This window comes from Pseudophryne corroboree, chromosome 9, assembly GCF_028390025.1.
Source record: "Pseudophryne corroboree isolate aPseCor3 chromosome 9, aPseCor3.hap2, whole genome shotgun sequence".
Lineage (NCBI taxonomy): Eukaryota > Metazoa > Chordata > Amphibia > Anura > Myobatrachidae > Pseudophryne > Pseudophryne corroboree.
This window is the reverse complement of record NC_086452.1, coordinates 443,838,683-443,864,798: the sequence shown is the minus strand read 5'-3', so window position 1 is coordinate 443,864,798 and position 26,116 is coordinate 443,838,683. Positions and strand designations below refer to the sequence as shown.

The 26,116-nt window shown below is 49.8% G+C and overlaps 1 protein-coding gene across 1 annotated transcript in view; it reads right to left on the bottom strand.

Moving 5' to 3' along the window:
• The window catches only part of PRKAR2A (protein kinase cAMP-dependent type II regulatory subunit alpha), a 97,646-nt gene that overhangs the window by 11,326 nt on the left and 60,204 nt on the right, over positions 1-26,116 (bottom strand). Inside the window, exons 3-6 of the mRNA XM_063941146.1 lie at positions 18,470-18,522; positions 18,203-18,286; positions 17,989-18,095; positions 14,019-14,172 (exon numbers count right to left, since the gene is read on the bottom strand). Coding sequence (XP_063797216.1) covers positions 14,019-14,172; positions 17,989-18,095; positions 18,203-18,286; positions 18,470-18,522 — 398 coding nt within the window. The remainder of the gene's footprint in view (positions 1-14,018; positions 14,173-17,988; positions 18,096-18,202; positions 18,287-18,469; positions 18,523-26,116) is intronic.

Here is a 26,116-nt window from a genome sequence, read left to right as displayed (position 1 = left end):
TTAGTTTCCAGCCTCCTATCCGCTGGATCCTTGAGGGCGGCCGTATCAGGAGACGGCAACGCCACTTGCTTTGATAAACGTGTGAGCGCCTTATCCACCCTAGGGGGTGTTTTCCAGCGCGTCCTAACCTCTGGTGGGAAAGGGTATAATGCCAATAACTTCTTAGAAATTAGCAGTTTTCTATCTGGGTTAACCCACGCTTCATCACACACGTCATTCAATTCCTCTGATTCTGGAAAAGCTACAGGTAGTTTTTTCACCCCCCACATAATACCCCTTTTTGAGGTACCAGCAGTATCAGAGATCTGCAAAGCCTCCTTCATTGCCGTGATCATATAACGTGTGGCCCTGTTGGAAAATACGTTTGTTTCTTCACCGTCGACACTAGATTCATCTGTGTCGGTACCCGTGTCGACTGACTGAGGTAAGGGACGTGGTTTTCCGGCCGTCTCATTTCGTCTACTGACTTTTGTAATGTACTAACATTATCACGTAATTCCATAACTAAAGCCATCCATTCCGGTGTCGACTCCCTAGGGGGTGACATCACCATTACCGGCAATTGCTCTGCCTCCACACCAACATCGTCCTCATACATGTCGACACACACGTACCGACACACAGCAGCCACACAGGGAATGCTCTAATCGAAGACAGGACCCCCTTAGCCCTTTGGGGAGACAGAGGGAGAGTTTGCCAGCACACACCAAAAGCGCTATAAATGTATATAAACAACCCTAAAAGGTGTTGTTTTTGTTATAAGCGCTTTTAATATATAAATATCGCCAATTTATGCCCCCCTTCTCTTTGTTACCCTGTTTCTGTAGTGCAGTGCAGGGGAGAGTCCTGGGAGCCTTCCTCACAGCGGAGCTGAGCAGGAAAATGGCGCTGAGTGCTGAGGAGAATAAGCTCCGCCCCTTTTCCGGCGGGCTTTTCTCCCGGGTTTTGAGAAATCTGGCCTGGGTTAAATACATACATATAGCCTTAATGGCTATATGTGATGTATTCTTTGCCACTAAAAGGTATTTAATATTGCTGCCCAGGGCGCCCCCAGCAGCGCCCTGCACCCTCCGTGACTGGTCAGTGAGAAGTGTGTAGCAACAATGGCGCACAGCTGCCGTGCTGTGCGCTACCTTCATGAAGACTGAAGAGTCTTCTGCCGCCTGTTTCCGGACCTCCGATCTTCAGCATCTGTAAGGGGGGTCGGCGGCGCGGCTCCGGGACGAACCCCAGGATGACCTGTGTTCCGACTCCCTCTGAAGCTATGTCCAGTAGCCTAAGACTCCAATCCATCCTGCACGCAGGTGAGTTGAAAATCTCTCCCCTAAGTCCCTCGATGCAGTGAGCCTGTTGCCAGCAGGACTCACTGAGATTTAAAACCTAAAAAAAAACTTTTTCTAAGCAGCTCTTTAGGAGAGCCACCTAGATTGCACCCTGCTCGGACGGGCACAAAAACCTAACTGAGGCTTGGAGGAGGGTCATGGGGGGAGGAGCCAGTACACACCATGTGATCCTAAAAGCTTTCTTTAGATGTGCCCTGTCTCCTGCGGAGCCGCTATTCCCCATGGTCCTGACGGAGTCCCCAGCATCCACTAGGACGTTAGAGAAATAAAAAAAATAAGATTTTACTCACCGGTAAATCTATTTCTCGTAGTCCGTAGTGGATGCTGGGGACTCCGTAAGGATCATGGGGAATAGACGGGCTCCGCAGGAGACTGGGCACTCTAAAGAAAGATTTAGCACTACCTGGTGTGCACTGGCTCCTCCCTTTATGCCCCTCCTCCAGACCTCAGTTAAGGAAACTGTGCCCGGAAGAGCTGACATTACAAGGAAAGGATTTTGGAATCCAGGGTAAGACTCATACCAGCCACACCAATCACACCGTATAACTCGTGATATAAACTTACCCAGTTAACAGTATGAACAACAACAGAGCATCAAACAACAGATGCCAACATAACTAACCCTTATATTAAGCAATAACTATATACACGTATTGCAGAAAGTCCGCACTTGGGACGGGCGCCCAGCATCCACTACGGACTACGAGAAATAGAATTACCGGTGAGTAAAATCTTATTTTCTCTAACGTCCTAGTGGATGCTGGGGACTCCGTAAGGACCATGGGGATTATACCAAAGCTCCCAAACGGGCGGGAGAGTGCGGATGACTCTGCAGCACCGAATGGGCAAACACAAGGTCTTCCTCAGCCAGGGTATCAAACTTATAGAACTTTGCAAAGGTGTTTGAACCCGACCAAGTAGCTGCTCGGCAAAGCTGTAATGCCGAGACCCCTCGGGCAGCCGCCCAAGAAGAGCCCACTTTCCTTGTGTAATGGGCTTTCACTGATTTTGGATGCGGCAAACCAGCCGCAGAATGAGCCTGCTGAATCGTGTTACAGATCCAGCGAGCAATAGTCTGCTTTGAAGCAGGAGCACCCAGCTTGTTGGATACATACAGGATAAACAGCGAGTTAGTTTTCCTGACTCCAGCCGTCCTGGCTACATAAATCTTCAAAGCCCTGACTACATCAAGCAACTTGGAGTCCTCCGAGTCACGAGTAGCCGCAGGCACCACAATAGGTTGGTTCAAATGAAAAGATGACACCACCTTCGGCAGAAATTGCGGACGAGTCCGTAATTCTGCCCTGTCCATATGGAAAACCAGATAGGGGCTTTTACATGACAAAGCCGCCAATTCTGACACACGCCTAGCCGAAGCTAAGGCCAATAGCATGACCACTTTCCACGTGAGATACTTTAGCTCCACGGTCTTAAGTGGCTCAAACCAGTGAGATTTCAGGAAACTCAACACCACGTTAAGATCCCAAGGTGCCACTGGTGGCACAAAAGGGGGCTAAATATGCAGCACTCCCTTTACAAACGTCTGAACTTCAGGAAGCGAAGCCAGTTCCTTTTGAAAGAAAATGGATAGGGCCGAAATCTGGACCTTTATAGATCCTAATTTTAAGCCCATAGTCACTCCTGACTGTAGGAAGTGCAGGAACCGGCCCAGCTGGAATTCCTCTGTAGGAGCCTTCCTGGCCTCACACCAAGCAACATATTTTCGCCATATACGGTGATAATGCTTTGCTGTCACGTCCTTCCTAGCCTTTATCAGCGTTGGAATAACTTCATCCGGAATGCCTTTTTCCGCTAGGATCCGGCGTTCAACCGCCATGCCGTCAAACGCAGCCGCGGTAAGTCTTGGAACAGACAGGGCCCTTGTTGCAACAGGTCCTGTCTGAGAGGCAGAGGCCATGGGTCCTCTGCGAGCATTTCTTGCAATTCCGGGTACCAAGTCCATCTTGGCCAATCCGGAACAATGAGTATTGTTCTCACTCCTCTTTTTCTTACAATTCTCAGCACCTTCGGTATGAGAGGAAGAGGAGGAAACACACAGACCGACTGGAACACCCACGGTGTTACAAGTGCGTCCACAGCTATCGCCTGAGGGTCTCTTGACCTGGCGCAATACCTTTTTAGCTTTTTGTTGAGACGGGACGCCATCATGTCCACCTGTGGCAGTTCCCATCGATTTGCAATCTGCGTGAAGACTTCTTGATGAAGTCCCCACTCTCCCGGGTGGAGGTCGTGCCTGCTGAGGAAGTCTGCTTCCCAGTTGTCCACTCCCGGAATGAACACTGCTGACAGTGCTAGTACGTGATTCTCCGCCCAACGAAGAATCCTGGTGGCTTCTGCCATTGCCACCCTGCTTCTTGTGCCGCCCTGGCGGTTTACATGGGCCACTGCAGTGATGTTGTCTGACTGAATCAGCACTGGTTGGTTTCGAAGCAGAGGCTCCGCTTGACTCAGGGCATTGTATACGGCCCTTAGTTCCAGGATATTGATGTGCAGACAAGTCTCCTGACTTGACCACAGCCCCTGGAAGTTTCTTCCCTGAGTGACTGCCCCCCATCCTCGGAGGCTTGCATCCGTGGTCACCAGGACCCAGTCCTGTATGCCGAACCTGCGGCCCTCGAGGAGGTGAGCACTTTGCAGCCACCACAGAAGAGACACCCTGGCCCTGGGGGACAGGGTGATCAGCCGATGCATCTGAAGATGCGATCCGGACCACTTGTCCAACAGATCCCACTGAAAGATCCTCGCATGGGACCTACCGAAGGGAATGGCTTCGTATGACGCCACCATCTTTCCTAGGACTCACGTGCAGTGATGCACCGATACCTGTTTTGGTTTTAGGAGGTCTCTGACCAGAGTCACGAGCTCCTGAGCCTTTTCCTCCGGGAGAAACACCTTTTTCTGGCTTGTGTCCAGAATCATGCCAAGGAAGGGCAGACGCGTCGTAGGAATCAGCTGCGACTTTGGAATATTCAGAATCCAGCCGTGCTGTCGCAACACTTCCTGAGAGTGTGCTACGCTGATCAGCAACTGCTCCCTGGACCTCGCCTTTATGAGGAGATCGTCCAAGTATGGGATAATTGTAACCCCTTGCTTCCGAAGGAGCACCATCATTTCCGCCATCACCTTGGTAAATATTCTCGGTGCCGTGGACAGGCCAAACGGCAACGTCTGGAATTGGTAATGACAGTCCTGCACCACAAACCTGAGGTACTCCTGATGAGGTGGATAAATGGGGACATGCAAGTACGCATCCTTGATGTCCAGAGACACCATAAAATCCCCTTCCTCCAGGCTTGCAATGACCGCTCTGAGCGATTCCATCTAGAACTTGAATTTCTTCAGATAAATGTTCAAGGATTTTAAATTCAAAATGGGTCTGACCGAACCGTCCGGTTTCAGTACCACAAACATAGTGGAATAGTAACCCCTTCCCTGTTGAAGGAGGGGAACCTTCACTACCACCTGCTGGAGATATAGCTTGTGAATTGCTGCCAACACTACCTCCCTTTCCATGGGGGAAGCTGGCAAGGCCGATTTTAGGTAACGGTGAGGGGGCGTCACCTCGAATTCCAGCTTGTATCCCTGAGACACAATTTGTATAGCCCAAGGATCCACCCGTGAGCGAACCCACTGGTGGCTGAAATTTCGGAGACGCGCCCCCACCGCTCCTGGCTCCGGCTGTGGAGCCCCAGCGTCATGCGGTGGATTTAGTGGAAGCCGGGGAGGACTTTTGTTCCTGGGAACTAGCTGCATGGTGCAGCTTTTTTCCGCTACCCCTGCCTCTGGCAAGAAAGGATGCACCTCTGACTTTCTTGCTTTTCTGTGAACGAAAGGACTGCATTTGGTAATACGGTGCCTTCTTTGGCTGTGAGGGAATATATGGCAAGAAATTTGACTTCCCAGCCGTAGCTGTGGAAACTAGGTCCGAGAGACCGTCCCCAAACAATTCCTCACCCTTATAAGGTAACACCTCCATGTGTTTTTAGAGTCGGCATCACCTGTCCATTGCCGAGTCCATAGGACCCTTCTGGCAGAAATCGACATTGCATTTATTCTAGAGCCCAGCAGGCAAATGTCCCTCTGGGCATCCCGCATATATAGGACAGCGTCTTTGATATGCCCTAGGGTCAGTAAAATAGTCTCCCTGTCCAGGGTATCTATCTCCTCAGACAGAGTTTCTGTCCATGCTGCTACAGCACTACACATCCAGGCCGAAGCAATTGCTGGCCTCAGAAGAGTACCAGAATGTGTATAAACAGACTTCAGGATACCTTCCTGCTTCCTATCCGCAGGATCCTTTAGGGCGACCGTATCCTGTGACGGCAGGGCCACCTTCTTAGATAAGCGTGTCAACGCTTTGTCTACCCTAGGGGAGGATTCCTAGCGTAACCTATCCGTTGGCAGGAAATGATACGCCATAAGTAATCTTTTGGAAATCAGCACTTTCCTATCAGGGGAATCCCAACGCTTTTTCACATAACTCATTTAATTCATGTGAAGGGGGAAAAGTCACTTCTTGCTTTTTCTCCCCAAACATATAAACCCTGTTGTCAGGGACAGGGTTTTCCTCCGATATGTGCAATACATCCTTCATTGCTATAATCATGTATCGGATGGCTTTAGTCATTTTAGGCTGCAACTTTGCATCATCGACACTGGAGTCAGAATCCGTGTCGACATCTGTGTCAACCAACTGGGATAGTGGGCGCTTTTGAGACCCTGACGGCCCCTGAGCTGTAGAACCAGACATGGGTTGAGACCCTGACTGATTATCCAACCTTTTATGCAAGGAGCTTACGTTATCATTTAACACCTTCGACATATCCATCCAATCAGGTGTCGGCGCCGTCGGCGGCGACACCACATTCACTTGCACTTGTTCTGCCTCCACGTAACCGTCCTCATCAAATATGTCGACACAAACGTACAGACACTGTACACACACAGGGAATGCTCTAATTGAGGACAGGACCCCACAAGGCCTTTTGGGGAGACAGAGAGAGAGAGAGAGAGAGAGAGAGAGAGAGAGAGTATGCCAGCACACACCCCAGCGCTATATAACCCAGGGATTACACAGTAACTTAGTGTTTACCCAGTAGCTGCTGTTTATGATAATTTGCGCCTAAATTTATGTGCCCCCCCTCTCTTTTTACCCTTTTTCTACCTTGATACTGCAGGGGAGAGCCTGGGGAGCTTCCTCTCAGCGGAGCTGTGGAGAGAAAATGGCGCCGGTTAGTGCTGAGGAAGAAGGCCCCGCCCCCTCAGCGGCGTGCTTCTGTCCCGGATCTGTGTAAATACAATGGCGGGGGCTCGTACATATATACAGTGCCCAGCTGTATATATGTGTCTTTTTGCCAAGAGGTATCCTAATTGCTGCCCAGGGCGCCCCCCCCTGCGCCCTGGACCCTACACTGACCGGAGTGTGTGGGTAGTGTGGGCGCAATGGCGCACAGCTGCAGTGCTGTGCGCTACCTTATGTGAAGACAGGAGTCTTCTGCCGCCGATTTCGATGTCTTCTTGCTTCCGCCGGCTTCTGTCTTCTGGCTCTGCGAGGGGGACGGCGGCGCGGCTCCGGGAACGGACGACCAAGGTTAAGATCCTGTGTTCGAACCCTCTGGAGCTAATGGTGTCCAGTAGCCTAAGAAGCGCAACCTAGCCGCAGTTAGTAGGTTTGCTTCTCTCCCCTCAGTCCCTCCTAGCAGAGAGTCTGTTGCCAGCAGAAGCTCTCTGAAAATAAAAAACCTAACTAAAATACTTTCTTATTAGCAAGCTCAGGAGAGCTCACTAAAAGCACCCAGCTCTGGCCGGGCACAGATTCTAACTGAGGTCTGGAGGAGGGGCATAGAGGAAGGAGCCAGTGCACACCAGGTAGTACTAAATATTTCTTTAGAGTGCCCAGTCTCCTGCGGAGCCCATCTATTCCCCATGGTCCTTACGGAGTCCCCAGCATCCACTAGGACGTTAGAGAAAAATAAAAAATGCTGGCCGGGAGTGCAGCATAACATACGCAGAGAGTGTTAGATTTGGGTGGGTTGTGTTCAAACTAAAATCTTAATTGCAGTGTAAAAATAACGCAGCCAGTATTTACCCTGCACAGAAACAAAATAACCCACCCAAATCTAACTTTCTCTGCACGTTACATCCGCCCCCCCCCCCCCCCCTCTGCAGTGCACATGATTCTGCCCATTTGCTAACAAATTTGCTTCTGCGATCAGATCTGAATTAGGCCCCAAGTTAGTGGTTGTACATGACCCTTTTCCCTCTAGTGCTAAAAATAAGATTTTACTTACCGATAAATCTATTTCTCGGAGTCCGTAGTGGATGCTGGGGTTCCTGAAAGGACCATGGGGAATAGCGGCTCCGCAGGAGACAGGGCACAAAAAGTAAAGCTTTTCCGATCAGGTGGTGTGCACTGGCTCCTCCCCCTATGACCCTCCTCCAGACTCCAGTTAGGTACTGTGCCCGGACGAGCGTACACAATAAGGGAGGATTTTGAATCCCGGGTAAGACTCATACCAGCCACACCAATCACACCGTACAACTTGTGATCTAAACCCAGTTAACAGTATGATAACAGCGGAGCCTCTGAAAGATGGCTTCCTTTAACAATAACCCGAATTAGTTAACAATAACTATGTACAACTTATGCAGATAATCCGCACTTGGGATGGGCGCCCAGTATCCACTACGGACTCCGAGAAATAGATTTATCGGTAAGTAAAATCTTATTTTCTCTATCGTCCTAGTGGATGCTGGGGTTCCTGAAAGGACCATGGGGATTATACCAAAGCTCCCAAACGGGCGGGAGAGTGCGGATGACTCTGCAGCACCGAATGAGAGAACTCCAGGTCCTCCTTAGCCAGAGTATCAAATTTGTAAAATTTTACAAACGTGTTCTCCCCTGACCACGTAGCTGCTCGGCAAAGTTGTAATGCCGAGACCCCTCGGGCAGCCGCCCAAGATGAGCCCACCTTCCTTGTGGAGTGGGCCTTTACAGATTTAGGCTGTGGCAAGCCTGCCACAGAATGTGCAAGTTGGATTGTGCTACAGATCCAACGAGCAATCGTCTGCTTAGACGCAGGAGCACCCATCTTGTTGGGTGCATACAATATAAACAACGAGTCAGATTTTCTGACTCCAGCTGTCCTTGCAATATATATTTTTAATGCTCTGACAACGTCCAGTAACTTGGAGTCCTCCAAGTCACTTGTAGCCGCAGGCACTACAATAGGCTGGTTCAGATGAAATGCTGACACCACCTTAGGGAGAAAATGCGGACGAGTTCGCAGTTCTGCCCTGTCCGAATGGAAAATCAGATATGGGCTTTTGTAAGATAAAGCTGCCAATTCTGACACTCTCCTGGCAGAAGCCAGGGCTAGAAGCATGGTCACTTTCCATGTGAGATATTTCAAATCCACCTTTTTTAGTGGTTCAAACCAATGAGATTTTAGGAAGTCCAAAACCACATTTAGATCCCACGGTGCCACTGGAGGCACCACAGGAGGCTGTATATGCAGCACTCCCTTAACAAAGGTCTGGACTTCAGGGACTGAAGCCAATTCTTTTTGAAAGAAAATCGACAGGGCCGAAATTTGAACCTTAATAGATCCCAATTTGAGACCCATTGACAATCCTGATTGCAGGAAATGTAGGAATCGACCCAGTTGAAATTCCTCCGTCGGAGCACTCCGATCTTCGCACCACGCAACATATTTTCGCCAAATTCGGTGATAATGTTGCACGGTTACTTCCTTCCTTGCTTTAATCAAAGTAGGAATGACTTCTTCCGGCATGCCTCTTTCCTTTAGGATCCGGCGTTCAACCGCCATGCCGTCAAACGCAGCCGCGGTAAGTCTTGAAACAGACAGGGACCCTGCTGAAGCAAGTCCCTCCTTAGAGGTAGAGGCCACGGATCTTCCGTGATCATCTCTTGAAGTTCCGGGTACCAAGTCCTCCTTGGCCAATCCGGAACCACTAGTATCGTTCTTACGCCTCTTTGCCGTATAATTCTCAATACTTTTGGTATGAGAGGCAGAGGAGGAAACACATACACCGACTGGTACACCCAAGGCGTTACCAGCGCGTCCACAGCTATTGCCTGCGGATCTCTTGACCTGGCGCAATACCTGTCCAGTTTTTTGTTGAGGCGAGACGCCATCATGTCCACCATTGGTCTTTCCCAACGGGTTACCAGCATGTGGAAGACTTCTGGATGAAGTCCCCACTCTCCCGGGTGAAGATCGTGTCTGCTGAGGAAGTCTGCTTCCCAGTTGTCCACTCCCGGGATGAACACTGCTGACAGTGCTATCACATGATTCTCTGCCCAGCGAAGAATCCTTGCAGCTTCTGCCATTGCCCTCCTGCTTCTTGTGCCGCCCTGTCTGTTCACATGGGCGACTGCCGTGATGTTGTCCGACTGGATCAATACCGGTTTTCCCTGAAGCAGAGGTTCTGCCTGGTTTAGAGCATTGTATATTGCTCTTAGTTCCAGAATGTTTATGTGAAGAGACGTTTCCAGGCTCGTCCCTACTCCCTGGAAGTTTCTTCCTTGTGTGACTGCTCCCCAGCCTCTCAGGCTGGCGTCCGTGGTCACCAGGATCCAATCCTGTATGCCGAATCTGCGGCCCTCCAATAGATGAGCACTCTGCAACCACCACAGAAGAGACACCCTTGTCCTTGGAGACAGGGTTATCCGTAGGTGCATCTGAAGATGCGACCCTGACCATTTGTCCAACAGATCCCTTTGGAAAATTCTTGCGTGGAATCTGCCGAATGGAATCGCTTCGTAAGAAGCCACCATTTTTCCCAGGACTCTTGTGCATTGATGTACAGACACCTTTCCTGGTTTTAGGAGGTTCCTGACAAGCTCGGATAACTCCTTGGCTTTTTCCTCCGGGAGAAAAACCTTTTTCTGAACCGTGTCCAGAATCATCCCTAGGAACAGCAGACGAGTTGTCGGCATTAACTGGGATTTTGGAATATTCAGAATCCACCCGTGCTGTTTTAGCACTTCTTGAGACAGTGCTAATCCCATCTCTAGCTGTTCTCTGGACCTCGCCCTTATTAGGAGATCGTCCAAGTATGGGATAATTAATACGCCTTTTCTTCGAAGAAGAATCATCATCTCGGCCATTACCTTTGTAAAGATCCGAGGTGCCGTGGACAATCCGAACGGCAGCGTCTGAAACTGATAGTGACAGTTTTGTACAACGAACCTGAGGTACCCCTGGTGTGAGGGGTAAATTGGAACGTGGAGATACGCATCCTTGATGTCCAAGGATACCATAAAGTTCCCCTCTTCCAGGTTCGCTATCACTGCTCTGAGTGACTCCATTTTGAACTTGAACTTCTTTATGTACAGGTTCAAGGACTTCAGATTTAGAATAGGCCTTACCGAGCCATCCGGCTTCGGTACCACAAAAAGAGTGGAATAATACCCCTTCCCTTGTTGCAGAAGAGGTACCTTGACTATCACCTGCTGAGAGTACAGCTTGTGAATGGCTTCCAACACCGTCTCCCTTTCGGAGGGGGACGTTGGTAAAGCAGACCTCAGGAAACGGCGAGGTGGATCTGTCTCTAATTCCAACCTGTATCCCTGAGATATTATCTGCAGGATCCAGGGATCTACTTGCGAGTGAGCCCACTGCGCGCTGTAATTTTTGAGACGACCGCCCACCGTCCCCGAGTCCGCTTGAGAAGCCCCAGCGTCATGCTGAGGCTTTTGTAGAAGCCGGGGAGGGCTTCTGATCCTGGGAAGGAGCTGCGTGTTGCTGTCTCTTCCCTCGACCTTTGCCTCGTGGCAAATATGAATAGCCCTTTGCTCTCTTATTTTTAAAGGAACGAAAGGGCTGCGGTTGAAAAGTCGGTGCCTTTTTCTGTTGGGGAGTGACTTGAGGTAGAAAGGTGGATTTCCCGGCTGTAGCCGTGGCCACCAAATCTGATAGACCGACTCCAAATAACTCCTCCCCCTTATACGGCAAAACTTCCATATGCCGTTTTGAATCCGCATCGCCTGTCCACTGTCGCGTCCATAAAGCTCTTCTGGCCGAAATGGACCTAGCACTTACCCGTGATGCCAGTGTGCATATATCCCTCTGTGCATCACGCATATAAAGAAATGCATCCTTTATTTGTTCTAACGACAGTAGAATATTGTCCCTGTCCAGGGTATCAATATTTTCAATCAGGGATTCTGACCAAACTACCCCCGCACTGCCCATCCAGGCAGTTGCTACAGCTGGTCGTAGTATAACACCTGCATGTGTGTATATACTTTTTTGGATATTTTCCATCCTCCTATCTGATGGATCTTTAAGTGCGGCCGTCTCAGGAGAGGGTAACGCCACTTGTTTAGATAAGCGTGTTAGCGCCTTGTCCACCCTAGGAGGTGTTTCCCAGCGCTCCCTAACCTCTGGCGGGAAAGGGTATAATGCCAATAATTTCTTTGAAATTATCAGCTTTTTATCAGGGGCAACCCACGCTTCATTACACACGTCATTTAGTTCTTCTGATTCAGGAAAAACTATAGGTAGTTTTTTCATACCCCACATAATACCCTGTTTAGTGGTACCTGTAGTATCAGCTAAATGTAACGCCTCCTTCATTGCCAAAATCATATAACGTGTGGCCCTACTGGAAAATACGGTTGATTCGTCACCGTCACCACTGGAGTCATCGCCTGTGTCTGGGTCTGTGTCGACCGACTGAGGCAAAGGGCGTTTCACAGCCCCTGACGGTGTTTGAGTCGCCTGGACAGGCACTAATTGATTGTCCGGCCGTCTCATGTCGTCAAACGACTGCTTTAGCGTGTTGACACTATCCCGTAGTTCCATAAATAAAGGCATCCATTCTGGTGTCGACCCCCTAGGAGGTGACATCCCCATATTTGGCAATTGCTCCGCCTCCACACCAATATCGTCCTCATACATGTCGACACACACGTACCGACACACAGCAGACACACAGGGAATGCTCCTAATGAAGACAGGACCCACTAGCCCTTTGGGGAGACAGAGGGAGAGTTTGCCAGCACACACCAAAAGCGCTATATATATATCAGGGATAGCCTTATAATAAGTGCTCCCCTATAGCTGCTTTGTTATATAAAAATATCGCCATAAATTTGCCCCCCCTCTCTGTTTTACCCTGTTTCTGTAGTGCAGTGCAGGGGAGAGACCTGGGAGCCGTCCTGACCAGCGGAGCTGTGAGAGGAAATGGCGCCGTGTGCTGAGGAGATAGGCCCCGCCCCTTTTCCGGCGGGCTCGTCTCCCGCTATTTTGAGAAATCAGGCAGGGGTTAAATATCTCCATATAGCCTCTAGGGCTATATGTGAGGTATTTTTAGCCTTTATAGGTACTCATTTTGCCTCCCAGGGCGCCCCCCTCCCAGCGCCCTGCACCCTCAGTGACTGCCGTGTGAAGTGTGCTGAGAGGAAAATGGCGCACAGCTGCAGTGCTGTGCGCTACCTTTAGAAGACTGCAGGAGTCTTCAGCCGCCGATTCTGGACCTCTTCTGTCTTCAGCATCTGCAAGGGGGCCGGCGGCGCGGCTCCGGTGACCATCCAGGCTGTACCTGTGATCGTCCCTCTGGAGCTTGATGTCCAGTAGCCAAGAAGCCAATCCATCCTGCACGCAGGTGAGTTGACTCCTTCTCCCCTCAGTCCCTCGCTGCAGTGATCCTGTTGCCAGCAGGAATCACTGTAACATAAAAAACCTAGCTAAACTTTCTCTAAGCAGCTCTTTAGGAGAGCCACCTAGATTGCACCCTTCTCGGCCGGGCACAAAAATCTAACTGGAGTCTGGAGGAGGGTCATAGGGGGAGGAGCCAGTGCACACCACCTGATCGGAAAAGCTTTACTTTTTGTGCCCTGTCTCCTGCGGAGCCGCTATTCCCCATGGTCCTTTCAGGAACCCCAGCATCCACTAGGACGATAGAGAAAAGCCACATATCAATACAGCATGGCAAATAATGACAAGTGTTCCCAGGTAAAATGCTTACAAGCACATACAGGAAGGAAGCAATTATTAAAGAGTAAGAGAAGGCTCTGAGTTTACCCCACTCCAGAGGCAAGCCAGCAATGTGAGGTACGCATCAGAGGGAAGAGAACTAAAACACAGGCAGCACCAGGAAATGAACCGCTGTATATCTGCTCATCTAATTCATTAATCTACTACCCAGGACGGGTGGTATTTAGGCTGCCGGCTGTTGGGATCCCAGCGCAGGAATCCCGACACCTTTTCTCCCTCTTGGGGGTCCATGACCCCCTCTGGAGGGAGAATAGATCACGCCACCGTGCCCGCAAGGGGCTCATTTGTGCTCGCCCAGCTGTCTGTATGCTGGCGGTTGGGATTCCAGCACCGGTATGCTGGCCGCCAGGAGCCCGGCCGCTGGCACACCATACTACACCCATCCAGGACAGACACATTAAACGGGAAGTCAGGCAATCCCCTAGCTGCACGACTAAAACCCCAGTGTATCTGCCTCAGCTATACAGGAACCACACACAGTGCTTGTAATGAAGAATCATCTGACACAATTATTCCGTAACGTTTTGAGACGGAGCTGAATGACTTCCTTTCATCTAGCAAAGGTTCCAGGCCTTCCATCAAGTCCAACTAACTATACACCAGTGACATAGAAGAGGGCATTACTTACCAGTCCCCAAAGTGCTCCGTCAGTAGTGGCAACAATAGTCGCAGCCCTGGGAGTGTTGTACATCAAAGCCAGCTCTCCAAAGCTGCCATGGTTATCATACGTTCCCACACAGCGGGACTGTCCATCTCTGGCCACCAAAATGTCATACACACCTCTAAAAACAACGTGGAGACAGATTTGGGATATTTAAAATAGCGGGGGAAAAGTGGGGAAAACAAAAACAAAAAACCTGCAACACAACAGTTAAAAGCCAAATGGTTGGTACTTTCTCTCCAAGGTTTGGTAAATCTCCCCTTAAGCCTTGCTGTGTGTGACACTATTAGAATGAAATCCCCTCCTTCATATTAACATCTTTATCTGAATGACAGAGGGTGATTGGTTGGCACTCTTTCCAAGGATTGATACATCTCCCCCTTAAGGAAAAAAGCAATAAGGTCAGATATTGCAAAAAGTGCAAATTTAGTTTTTTTGCCTATTTTGCCACAGGATTTTTAAGTGGATATTTAAAACATAAAAAAATAAAAGCAACCTGGTTTTGCTTTAAAAAATAAATAAAAAAAATTGGATCAAAAATTCACTAGTATCCACAGAAAAGGCATAGGCAACCTGTGGCACACCATTTGCTGTGGAACTACACTTCCCAGCATGCTCTGCCACAGTTTTAGCATGCATGAATGAATGGATGGATGTGTAGTTCCACAGGTTGCCTACCCCTGCCTTAGAGAGTTTGCGGTTAATATAGCATGATGTCTGTATATTAATTTAAAAAAAAAAAACTGACATGGGGAAAAGATGGAGCTGAAAGTAAGTTGCCGGTAATACCCCTTTTACACTCGCAAAAATATCCCGGGATTTTGCTCAGTGTAAAAGGGTACAGGGACAATTTCCCGGGACGAGCATTCCGGGATTTCCTCCCAGGCCCCGGGAAGCTGTGTAGTGTGAAAGGGCCCGTCCCAGGATTCACTACCAAGGACTGTTAACAGGCCTCGGATTGGAGCTTTCTTGGGCTCAGAAAAGAGGTCATCTTTCAGAGCCCAGGGGAGCGTCCTGGAAGCGTGGGAGCAAGGCAGCATGGCGACCTTTCCAGACCAGGAGGCGAGAGCTGCTCAGCATTAGGGGAGAGAAGGAAATAATGGGGCAGATCACAGGCACAGTGCAATGCTGTGAGCAGGCCCCACCCCTCCCTTTGTCGAGTATTGTGACCTCATCTATGCGAGCCAGAAAAAGGCCATTTCTAATGACATACATATGCATTTGCAGGGATATCCCGGGATCAGTGTAAATGGGGCTGTCCCTGGTCGAACCCAGATCTTAGTGCAGTGTGAAAGAGGTCAGTTCCAGGAATGCATCCCGGGACGCATCCCGGGAGTGACCCGGCTGTGTGAGTGTAAAAGGGGTATAACTGTACCTGAAAATACATGTGTATAGTGGCCAATATGCAGATTTAAGAATATGAAAATATCTCTCTATCACAACCACAAAGCAATTCTATGAACACTTGCAAACATGTTACTGTATCAAAGAGGGATTATTGGTGTAAACACCCTTCCCTGTATACTCGTGGCTTTCCAGCCCTCTCATCACCATCCGTGACCCAAAGTACCCTGTATCTTCCTCCTTTTTTTTCCATGTCCCTTCCTTTCAGACCCGCTCTTCCACCTTACATGCCTATTTCCTATAGCGAAGTGATGCAGGGAGCAGTCATGTTGACTGACAGAGACACAGTCAGTTAGCGACCTCTTCAGAAAGCTGTCTCCAAATAAGGATGAAGCCAGGCAGCACTCCATCTCAAGCCCCCTGGTGGAGAGCAGCTACGATGGGACGCTACACACTGTGCTGCGGGGGAAGTTGAACACCGGTGACCGCGAACTGTGCGGAAGGGTGAGCTGGACTTGCGGTGGCGGCAGGGGGCTGCTCATATCGGTGGGATGGCGGAGATGGGGGCTGCATGGCGCCGGCAAACAGGTGTTAAACGCAACATTTTTGTGGTATGGAGTGGGGGTGAGGCGAGAGGGTGACAGTGCTGCTGGTCTCTTGATACAACCACTGGATTCGAGTCATGCTGCCTGTAATTTATGTGCTGACTGATCAACTTCAGTGACACTCACTGTTCTGGCTGCCTTTGTTGGTTACTGCTGGTTGCCGCTGGTTACTGTAAAAGCAGCCAGCACAGCGAGTGTCACTGAAGTTGATCAGTCAGCACATAAATTACAGGCAGCATGACTCAAATCCATTGGTTGTACCAAGTGCCCGAAGTCGTCGGTCAGGATGTTGGCATTTAGTATACCGACACCAGCATCCCGATTGCAGCAAAGCCGACAAGCGTGACGAGTGCAGAGGGTACCCTAACCTCCCACCCCTAACCCTCCGTTTCCCGCAGCCTAAACCTAACCCACCCCCTTAGTGCCTAACACTTATACCCCCTCTCTGCAGCCTAACCTCCCCAACACCATATCCTAACCCCCCCCCCCCCCCCCTACCCGCACGCTAAACCAGTGGCGGCAGTGCATACTTCTCTATCGTTGCCGGGATCCTGATCTCCTTGGGATGCCAGCGTCGGTATCCTGGCGGCTGTCAGGATTCCGGCGTCGGTATTACGGCTGCTGGGATCCCGACAGCCAGGATCCTGAACGCATACTTCCGATATGATAACAGCCCAGCAGCATAGTCACCCTCCCTCCCCCACAACACTTTTGTAGTGTCTAAATCCAGTCTGGGGCTCCTATTATAGCGGCACCATAAAGTGCTCTACCTGGCGCAATGTGCATAATGTGCTTTGCCTGGCACAATGTGAATAACGTGCTTTGCCTGGCACAATGTGAATAACGTGTACTACCTGGCGCAATGTGAATAACGTGCTCTGCCTGGTGCAATGTGTATAACGTGCTCTACCTGGCGCAATGTGAATAACGTGCTCTGCCTGGTGCAATGTGTATAACGTGCTCTACCTGGCGCAATGTGAATAACGTGCTCTGCCTGGTGCAATGTGAATAACGTGCTCTGCCTGGTGCAATGTGTATAACGTGCTCTACCTGGCGCAATGTGAATAACGTGCTCTGCCTGGTGCAATGTGTATAACGTGCTCTACCTGGCGCAATATGTATAACGTGCTCTGCCTGGTGCAATGTGAATAACATGCTCTGCCTGGTGCAATGTGAATAACATGCTCTGCCTGGTGCAACGTGTGGCGCAATGTGTATAACGTGCTCTGCCTGGCGCAATGTGTATAACCTGCTCTCCTTGGCTCAGTGTGCATAGGAGGTTCTACCTGGTGCAATGTGTATAAGCGGCACTACTGTGTGGAATAATGTGAATTGGTACTATTATGTGACCACGCCCCTTCCCCATGAAGCTACGCCCCTAAAAAATTCCACCGCGCCTTCGGCGCGCACTGTCGCAGTTTTCAGTGTAGGTGCGGGAGAACCAATTCTCTTTCTGCCACAAGGGCACCAAAATGTCTAATTACATCTAAAGTGCAGGGTGTCCTGTATGCTACACAGCCCAGCAGCGTCACCCCATCCTCCCTCTTGCACCACTTTTGTAGTGTCCAAATCAAGTTTGTGTTTTTATATTTGAATCATTAATAAGACTAATTAAAACCTTCATTCCGATGGGACCCAGAAAAGGACAGGTAGGACCCCAATTTTTAAAAGTGAGGGGTCCCTGGGACCCACTTTTTTTTGGTCTTAGCGCGATCACTGCTGTATGCGCGAGACATTCTTGTACCAAAAACTTAAAGGCAGGAAAAGGATGGTTTTGTAGATCTTTCCTGATCAGCTACACACAACCCTAAATTATTTGTCTAACATAATACAATGTAATCAGACAATTAACTACGAATGCTGCAATGTGTTAATGTTTTAGCACTGTGGCTTCAGCCTCCGCCGACCCAGAGACTGACCTCACTTAGGTGACCATTGCAGTTAAAAGTGTAAGAAAAGTAAAGTTGTGAATAAATGTGTATATTTACCGTTCAATAACATAGAAGTTATCGCCATCATCTCCCTGGTCAATAACGTGCTCCTCAGGTTTTACTCTCAGCTCAAACATTGCGTCAAGAACCTGAGACAACTGTTCCTAAAATAAAAGACCACACGGACCTGAGGGCGCTGTGTAAGAGGACTACATGAGCATTCGATTCTGAACAGAAGAGACAGGTTGGGAAATTAGGAATCGGCTCTTACCTGGTCAAGGTTTTTAAAGAGTAAAATATCTTTGCAGGCTTCTTGCAGCCTACACCGCTGCTCGTCTGATTTCGGATGAACTACCTATAAGACAAGTCAGTACAAGTCATGCAGTAAGGAATACGTTACTACAACTTCAAGGAGTCTCTACTAGGCAGTCCCGTGCACTGCCTGCCGATAGGACTACAGAAACATGGTTGTGCTCTTCACAGAAAAGCCATTGTTAGGTTTGTTACAATTGTAGTGAACATAAATGAGTTTATTTACCCGAGGCTCTGTGTCATCATCATCTTCATCTGGGTTAAAGGCTTCAGCGCATACTAGTAAAGATAGAAAATACATATATTTCGTACAGCTAAAATTAAAATAAACGCCACTATCAAGTCTCAGCATTGCAAAGCGTGAGCTATCTGCTTAAAAGGAGGACTCTCTGTGCAGGTACAATTACAATTTGCTTGCAAACACAAGTAAGTGTGTGACTACTCAGTAAAAAGGAGGATAATAGGGTATAAGGTGATATAATTACAACACAAATGACAACAGATGCCCCTAGTTTCAATGTATTAAATAGCACATACATTTCTCTAACGTCCTAGTGGATGCTGGGACTCCGTCAGGACCATGGGGAATAGCGGGCTCCGCAGGAGACAGGGCACATCTAAATAAAGCTTTTAGGATCACATGGTGCGTACTGGCTCCTCCCCCTATGACCCTCCTCCAAGCCTCAGTTAGGTTTTTGTGCCCGTCCGAGAAGGGTGCAATCTAGGTGGCTCTCCTAAAGAGCTGCTTAGACAAAGTTTTTTTAGGTTTAAATCTCAGTGAATCCTGCTGGCAACAGGATCACTGCATCGAGGGACTTAGGGGAGAGATTTCCAACTCACCTGCGTGCAGGATGGATTGGAGTCTTAGGCTACTGGACACTTAGCTCCAGAGGGAGTCGGAACACAGGTCATCCTGGGGTTCGTCCCGGAGCCGCGCCGCCGACCCCCCTTACAGACGCTGAAGATCGGAGGTCCGGAAAGCAGGCGGCAGAAGACTCCTCAGTCTTCATGAAGGTAGCGCACAGCACTGCAGCTGTGCGCCATTGTTGCTACACGTCTCACTGATTCAGTCACGGAGGGTGCAGGGCGCTGCTGGGGGCGCCCTGGGCAGCAATATTAAATACCTTTAGTGGCGAAAAATACATCACATATAGCCATTAAGGCTATATGTATGTATTTAACCCAGGCCAGTTTTCTTAAAACCCGGGAGAAAAGCCCGCCGAAAAAGGGGCGGAGCTTATTCTCCTCAGCACTCAGCGCCATTTTCCTGCTCAGCTCCGCTGGTGAGGAAGGCTCCCAGGATTCTCCCCTGCACTGCACTACAGAAACAGGGTAACAAAGAGAAGGGGGGCATAATTTGGCGATATTGATATATTAAAAGCGCCTATATCAAAAACAACACCTTCTAGGGTTGTTTATATACATTTATAGCGCTTTTGGTGTGTGCTGGCAAACTCTCCCTCTGTCTCCCCAAAGGGCTAAGAGGGTCCTGTCTTCGATTAGAGCATTCCCTGTGTGGCTGCTGTGTGTCGGTACGTGTGTGTCGACATGTATGAGGACGATGTTGGTGTGGAGGCAGAGCAATTGCCGGTAATGGTGATGTCACCCCCTAGGGAGTCGACACCGGAATGGATGGCTTTAGTTATGGAATTACGTGATAATGTTAGCACATTACAAAAGTCAGTTGACGAAATGAGACGGCCGGAAAACCAGTTAGTACCGGCTCAGGCGTCTCAGACACCGTCAGGGGCTGTAAAACGTCCCTTACCTCAGTCAGTCGACACGGGTACCGACACAGATGAATCTAGTGTCGACGGTGAAGAAACAAACGTATTTTCCAATAGGGCCACACGTTATATGATCACGGCAATGAAGGAGGCTTTGCAGATCTCTGATACTGCTGGTACCTCAAAAAGGGGTATTATGTGGGGGGTGAAAAAACTACCTGTAGCTTTTCCAGAATCAGAGGAATTGAATGACGTGTGTGATGAAGCGTGGGTTAACCCAGATAGAAAACTGCTAATTTCCAAGAAGTTATTGGCATTATACCCTTTCCCACCAGAGGTTAGGGCGCGCTGGGAAACACCCCCTAGGGTGGATAAGGCGCTCACACGTTTATCAAAGCAAGTGGCGTTGCCGTCTCCTGATACGGCCGCCCTCAAGGATCCAGCAGATAGGAGGCTGGAAACTACACTGAAGAGTATATACACACATACTGGTGTTATACTGCGACCGGCAATAGCCTCAGCCTGGATGTGCAGTGCTGGGGTAGTGTGGTTGGATTCCCTGACTGAAAATATTGATACCCTGGATAGGGACAGTATTTTATTGACTCTAGAGCAATTAAAGGATGCGTTTCTTTATATGCGAGATGCTCAGAGGGATATTTGTACTCTAGCATCAAGGGTAAGCGCGATGTCCATATCTGCCAGAAGAAGTTTATGGACGCGACAGTGGTCAGGTGATGCGGATTCCAAAAGGCATATGGAAGTATTGCCATATAAAGGAGAGGAATTATTTGGGGTCGGTCTTTCGGACCTGGTGGCCACGGCAACTGCCGGCAAATCCACTTTTTTACCTCAGACCCCCTCCCAACAGAAAAAGACACCGTCTTTTCAGCCGCAGTCCTTTCGCTCCTATAAAAACAAGCGACCAAAAGGACAGTCTTATCTGCCGCGAAGCAGAGGAAAGGGTAAGAGAGGGCAGCAAACAGCCCCTGCCCAGGACCAGAAGCCCGCCCCGGGTTCTACAAAGCCATCAGCATGACGCTGGGGCTTTACAAGCGGACTCAGGAGCGGTGGGGGGTCGACTCAAGATTTTCAGCAATCAGTGGGCTCGCTCACAAGAGGACCCGTGGATCCTGCTGATAATATCTCAGGGTTACATGTTGGTGTTCGAAAGGTCTCCCCCTCGCCGGTTCCTAAAGTCTGCTTTACCAACGTCTCCCTCAGAAAGGACGTCGGTATTGGAAGCCATTCACAAGCTGTATTCTCAGCAGGTGATAGTCAAGGTACCCCTCCTACAACAGGGAAAGGGGTATTATTCCACACTATTTGTGGTACCGAAGCCAGACGGTTCGGTAAGACCTATTCTAAACCTGAAATCCTTGAACCTGTACATACAGAAATTCAAGTTCAAGATGGATTCACTCAGAGCAGTGATAGCGAATCTGGAGGAAGGGGACTTCATGGTGTCCCTGGACATAAAAGATGCTTATCTGCATGTCCCAATTTACCCCTCACACCAAGGGTATCTCAGGTTCGTGATACAAGACTGTCATTATCAGTTTCAAACGCTGCCGTTTGGTTTGTCCACGGCTCCTCGGGTCTTTACCAAGGTAATGACCGAAATGATGGTTCTTCTACGAAGAAAAGGCGTATTAATTATCCCTTACTTGGACGATCTCCTGATAAGGGCAAAGTCCAGAGAACAGCTGGAAGTCGGTGTAGCACTAACCCAGGTAGTGCTTCAGCAACACGGGTGGATTCTGAATCTTCCAAAATCTCAATTGACCCCGACAACACGTCTGCTGTTCCTGGGAATGATTCTGGACACGGTTCAGAAAAAGGAGTTTCTCCCGGAGGAGAAAGCAAGGGAGTTATCCGAACTTGTCAGGAACCTCCTAAAACCAGGAACTGTGTCAGTACATCAATGCACAAGAGTCCTGGGAAAGATGGTGGCTTCTTACGAAGCAATTCCATTTGGCAGATTCCATGCACGAACATTTCAGTGGGATCTGCTGGACCAATGGTCCGGATCGCATCTGCACATGCATCAGCGGATAACACTGTCACCAAGAACAAGGTTGTCTCTCCTGTGGTGGTTGCAGAGTGCCCATCTGTTAGAGGGCCGCAGATTCGGCATACAGGACTGGGTCCTGGTGACTACGGATGCCAGCCTACGAGGCTGGGGAGCAGTCACACAGGGAAGGAACTTCCAGGGCGTGTGGTCAAACCTGGAGACGTCCCTTCACATAAATATACTGGAGCTAAGAGCGATCTACAATGCTCTAAGCCTGGCAAAACCGCTGCTTCAGGGTCAGCCGGTGTTGATCCAGTCGGACAACATCACGGCAGTCGCCCACGTAAACCGACAAGGCGGCACGAGAAGCAGAAGAGCAATGACAGAAGCGGCAAGGATTCTGCGCTGGGCGGAAAATCATGTCATAGCACTGTCAGCAGTGTTCATCCCGGGAGTGGACAACTGGGAAGCAGATTTCCTCAGCAGACACGACCTTCACCCGGGAGAGTGGGGACTCCATCCAGAAGTCTTCCACATGATTGTGAACCGTTGGGAAAAACCAAAGGTGGACATGATGGCGTCTCGCCTCAACAAAAAATTGGACAGATATTGCGCCAGGTCAAGAGACCCTCAGGCAATAGCTGTGGACGCTCTGGTAACACCGTGGGTGTACCAGTCAGTGTATGTGTTCCCTCCTCTGCCTCTCATACCAAAGGTACTGAGAATTATACGGAAAAGGGGAGTAAGAACAATACTAGTGGCTCCGGACTGGCCAAGAAGAACTTGGTATCCGGAACTTCAAGAGATGCTCACGGAGGATCCGTGGCCTCTACCTCTAAGAAGGGATCTGCTTCAGCAGGGACCTTGTATGTTCCAAGACTTACCGCGTCTGCGTTTGACGGCATGGCGGTTGAACGCCGGATTCTAAAAGAAAAGGGCATTCCAGAGGAAGTTATTCCTACCTTGATGAAGGCTAGGAAGGAAGTGACTGTACAACATTATCACCGCATTTGGCGAAAATATGTTGCGTGGTGTGAGGCCAAAAAGGCCCCAACGGAAGAATTTCAATTGGGTCGATTCTTACATTTCCTGCAAGCAGGATTGTCTATGGGCCTAAAATTGGGGTCCATTAAAGTTCAAATTTCGGCCTTATCAATCTTCTTCCAGAAGGAATTGGCGTCAGTTCCTGAAGTACAAACTTTTGTCAAAGGTGTACTACATATACAACCCCCAATGGTGCCTCCAGTGGCACCGTGGGATTTGAACGTAGTTTTGAATTTTCTCAAATCTCATTGGTTTGAGCCTCTAAAATCGGTAGATTTAAAATACCTTACATGGAAGGTAACCATGTTATTGGCCCTGGCTTCAGCCAGGAGAGTTTCAGAGTTGGCGGCTTTATCGTACAAAAGCCCATATCTGATTTTCCATTCGGACAGGGCAGAACTGCGGACACGTCCTCATTTTCTCCCTAAGGTGGTTTCGGCTTTTCACTTGAACCAGCCTATTGTGGTGCCTGCGGCTACTAGCGACTTGGAGGACTCCAAGTTACTGGACGTTGTCAGAGCATTAAAAATATATATTTCAAGGACAGCTGAAGTCAGAAAATCTGACTCGTTGTTTATATTGTATGCACCCAACAAGATGGGTGCTCCTGCGTCTAAACAGACGATTGCACGTTGGATCTGTAGCACAATCCAATTTGCACATTCTGCGGCAGGCCTGCCACAGCCTAAATCTGTAAAGGCCCACTCCACAAGGAAAGTGGGCTCATCTTGGGCGGCTGCCCGAGGGGTCTCAGCATTACAACTTTGCCGAGCAGCTACGTGGTCAGGGGAGAACACGTTTGTAAAATTTTACAAATTTGATACTCTGGCTAAGGAGGACCTGGAGTTCTCTCATTCGGTGCTGCAGAGTCATCCGCACTCTCCCGCCCGTTTGGGAGCTTTGGTATAATCCCCATGGTCCTGACGGAGTCCCAGCATCCACTAGGACGTTAGAGAAAATAAGAATTTACTTACCGATAATTCTATTTCTCATAGTCCGTAGTGGATGCTGGGCGCCCATCCCAAGTGCGGATTGTCTGCAATGTTTGTACATAGTTATTGTTACAAAAATCGGGTTATTACTATTGTTGTGAGCCATCTTTTCAGAGGCTACTTCATTTGTTGTTATCATACTGTTAACTGGGTTCAGATCACAAGTTGTACGGTATGATTGGTGTGGCTGGTATGAGTCTTACCCGGGATTCAAGATCCTTCCTTATTGTGTACGCTCGTCCGGGCACAGTACCTAACTGAGGCTTGGAGGAGGGTCATAGGGGGAGGAGCCAGTACGCACCATGTGATCCTAAAAGCTTTATTTAGATGTGCCCTGTCTCCTGCGGAGCCCGCTATTCCCCATGGTCCTGACGGAGTCCCAGCATCCACTACGGACTATGAGAAATAGAATTATCGGTAAGTAAATTCTTATTATTATGCAGCACTTCAGAGAGAAAACGCATAGCTTGAACACACGCTAACACCTGAAACGCTATATTCTGTCAGAAGCTCATTATATATCATCAGTCATTTATATAGCGCACACAAATTCCGCAGCGCTTTACAGATAATATTTGGTCATTCACATCAGTCCCTGCCCCAGTGGAGCTTATAATCTACTAGGTGGTTCATCGCGCCCTACGGGCGTTCTTCACACCGTTGTGAGGGACTATGCCCCCTTAACCCTTGCACGCTCTTGTGGCGTGCAATAGTTGTATTATATGGAATATTACATCCAATCATAATTGTGTGAGTGGTTAAATATTGCACAGACAAAGGGTGTGCGATGGTTAAGGGGTCGTAGCCCCATGCAACGGCGTAAACAGCGCACACAGGGCCTGATGAATCACTTAGTAGGTGCTGTGGTTGGGGGTGTGGCGGGAGACGCGGATGGGGGAGGGGGGCCCCGGGTGGGGGAGGGGTGGTTGTGGGGGTGGTGCAGGAGGGGCGGGTGCTGTGGGTGGGGGGCCGGAGCCACTGCGGGTGTGAGGGTGGGGCAGGTGCGGGGGTACTGCAGGAAGGGAGGGGGGGTGCCGCGGATGGGGCCTGGAGATACTGCGAGTAGGGGGAGGTGCGGGTAATGCTTTTCCTGCTTCTACTCCTGGAAGTAGCTAGTCTGCTATACTCCTTTTGGCAGTGGCTCTCCCGGAGACTCGCACAGCAGCCAATCACTAATGTTAGCGCCGGTGTCCCAACGCACCGCATTACAGGGAAGAAAATGCACTCAAACTACAGCTCCCAGCAGCCCTTAACGCCAAAGCATTCAGGCGCTAAGGGCTGCTGGGAGCTGTAGTTTATTTAGCGCGTACACTTCCCTGTAATGCGGCGCCATGGGACACCGGCGCTAACAATAGTGACTGGCTGCCAGAACGGACTGACTCGCTGAATCAATGTAAAAGGTGAGAGTGCTGTGCAGTGTCGGCGTCCAGACATTACCCTCCGCGATATCACCCACTCTGTTACATTAGCCATCTCGGGGCTTCCAGGACAGCCGGCCAGGTGCTGTATTGCGGAGTCAGGGCCTCTGGGGATCTGTGCGCGGCTGTGGCGGGAAGGCATTTCTGTGAATCAAGCGCAGAGGAGGCTCCGGGGGGAAGGAAATATGCGGCGCTGGGAGGGCTATGAAAGCCTTCCGCTGCGCCGCTTTCATACACATCTATGTCGGTGGCCGCAGCAGCTTTTGTCCCACGTGCGCTGCGGCTAGGGAGTGGGGATTGTTGATGCCGGAGGGGGCAGACGGACTGGCATCAGGACTTAGGGGGGTTTTCCTACCTGATCATAGCCGTGCTAAATTTAGCAAAGCTACGATCACTTACACTGACATGCGGAGGGACGCCCAGCACAGGGCAAGTCCACACCGCATGTCAGGCTGCCTTTCCCCACACACACACACAAGTACAAAAGCATCGCACAGTGGCAATGCTTTTGTACTTGAAGAGCAACTCCCAGCCAGCACAGCTCCTGCGGCTGGCCGGGAGTTACTCGTCGCTGCCCGGGTCACAGCCGCTGCGGCCCGCCCACCTCGCGGCCCGGCGACACGCCAGCGTTAGCCGGACCGCGGCCACAAAATGGCGAGCAAACACCGCCTTGCCGCC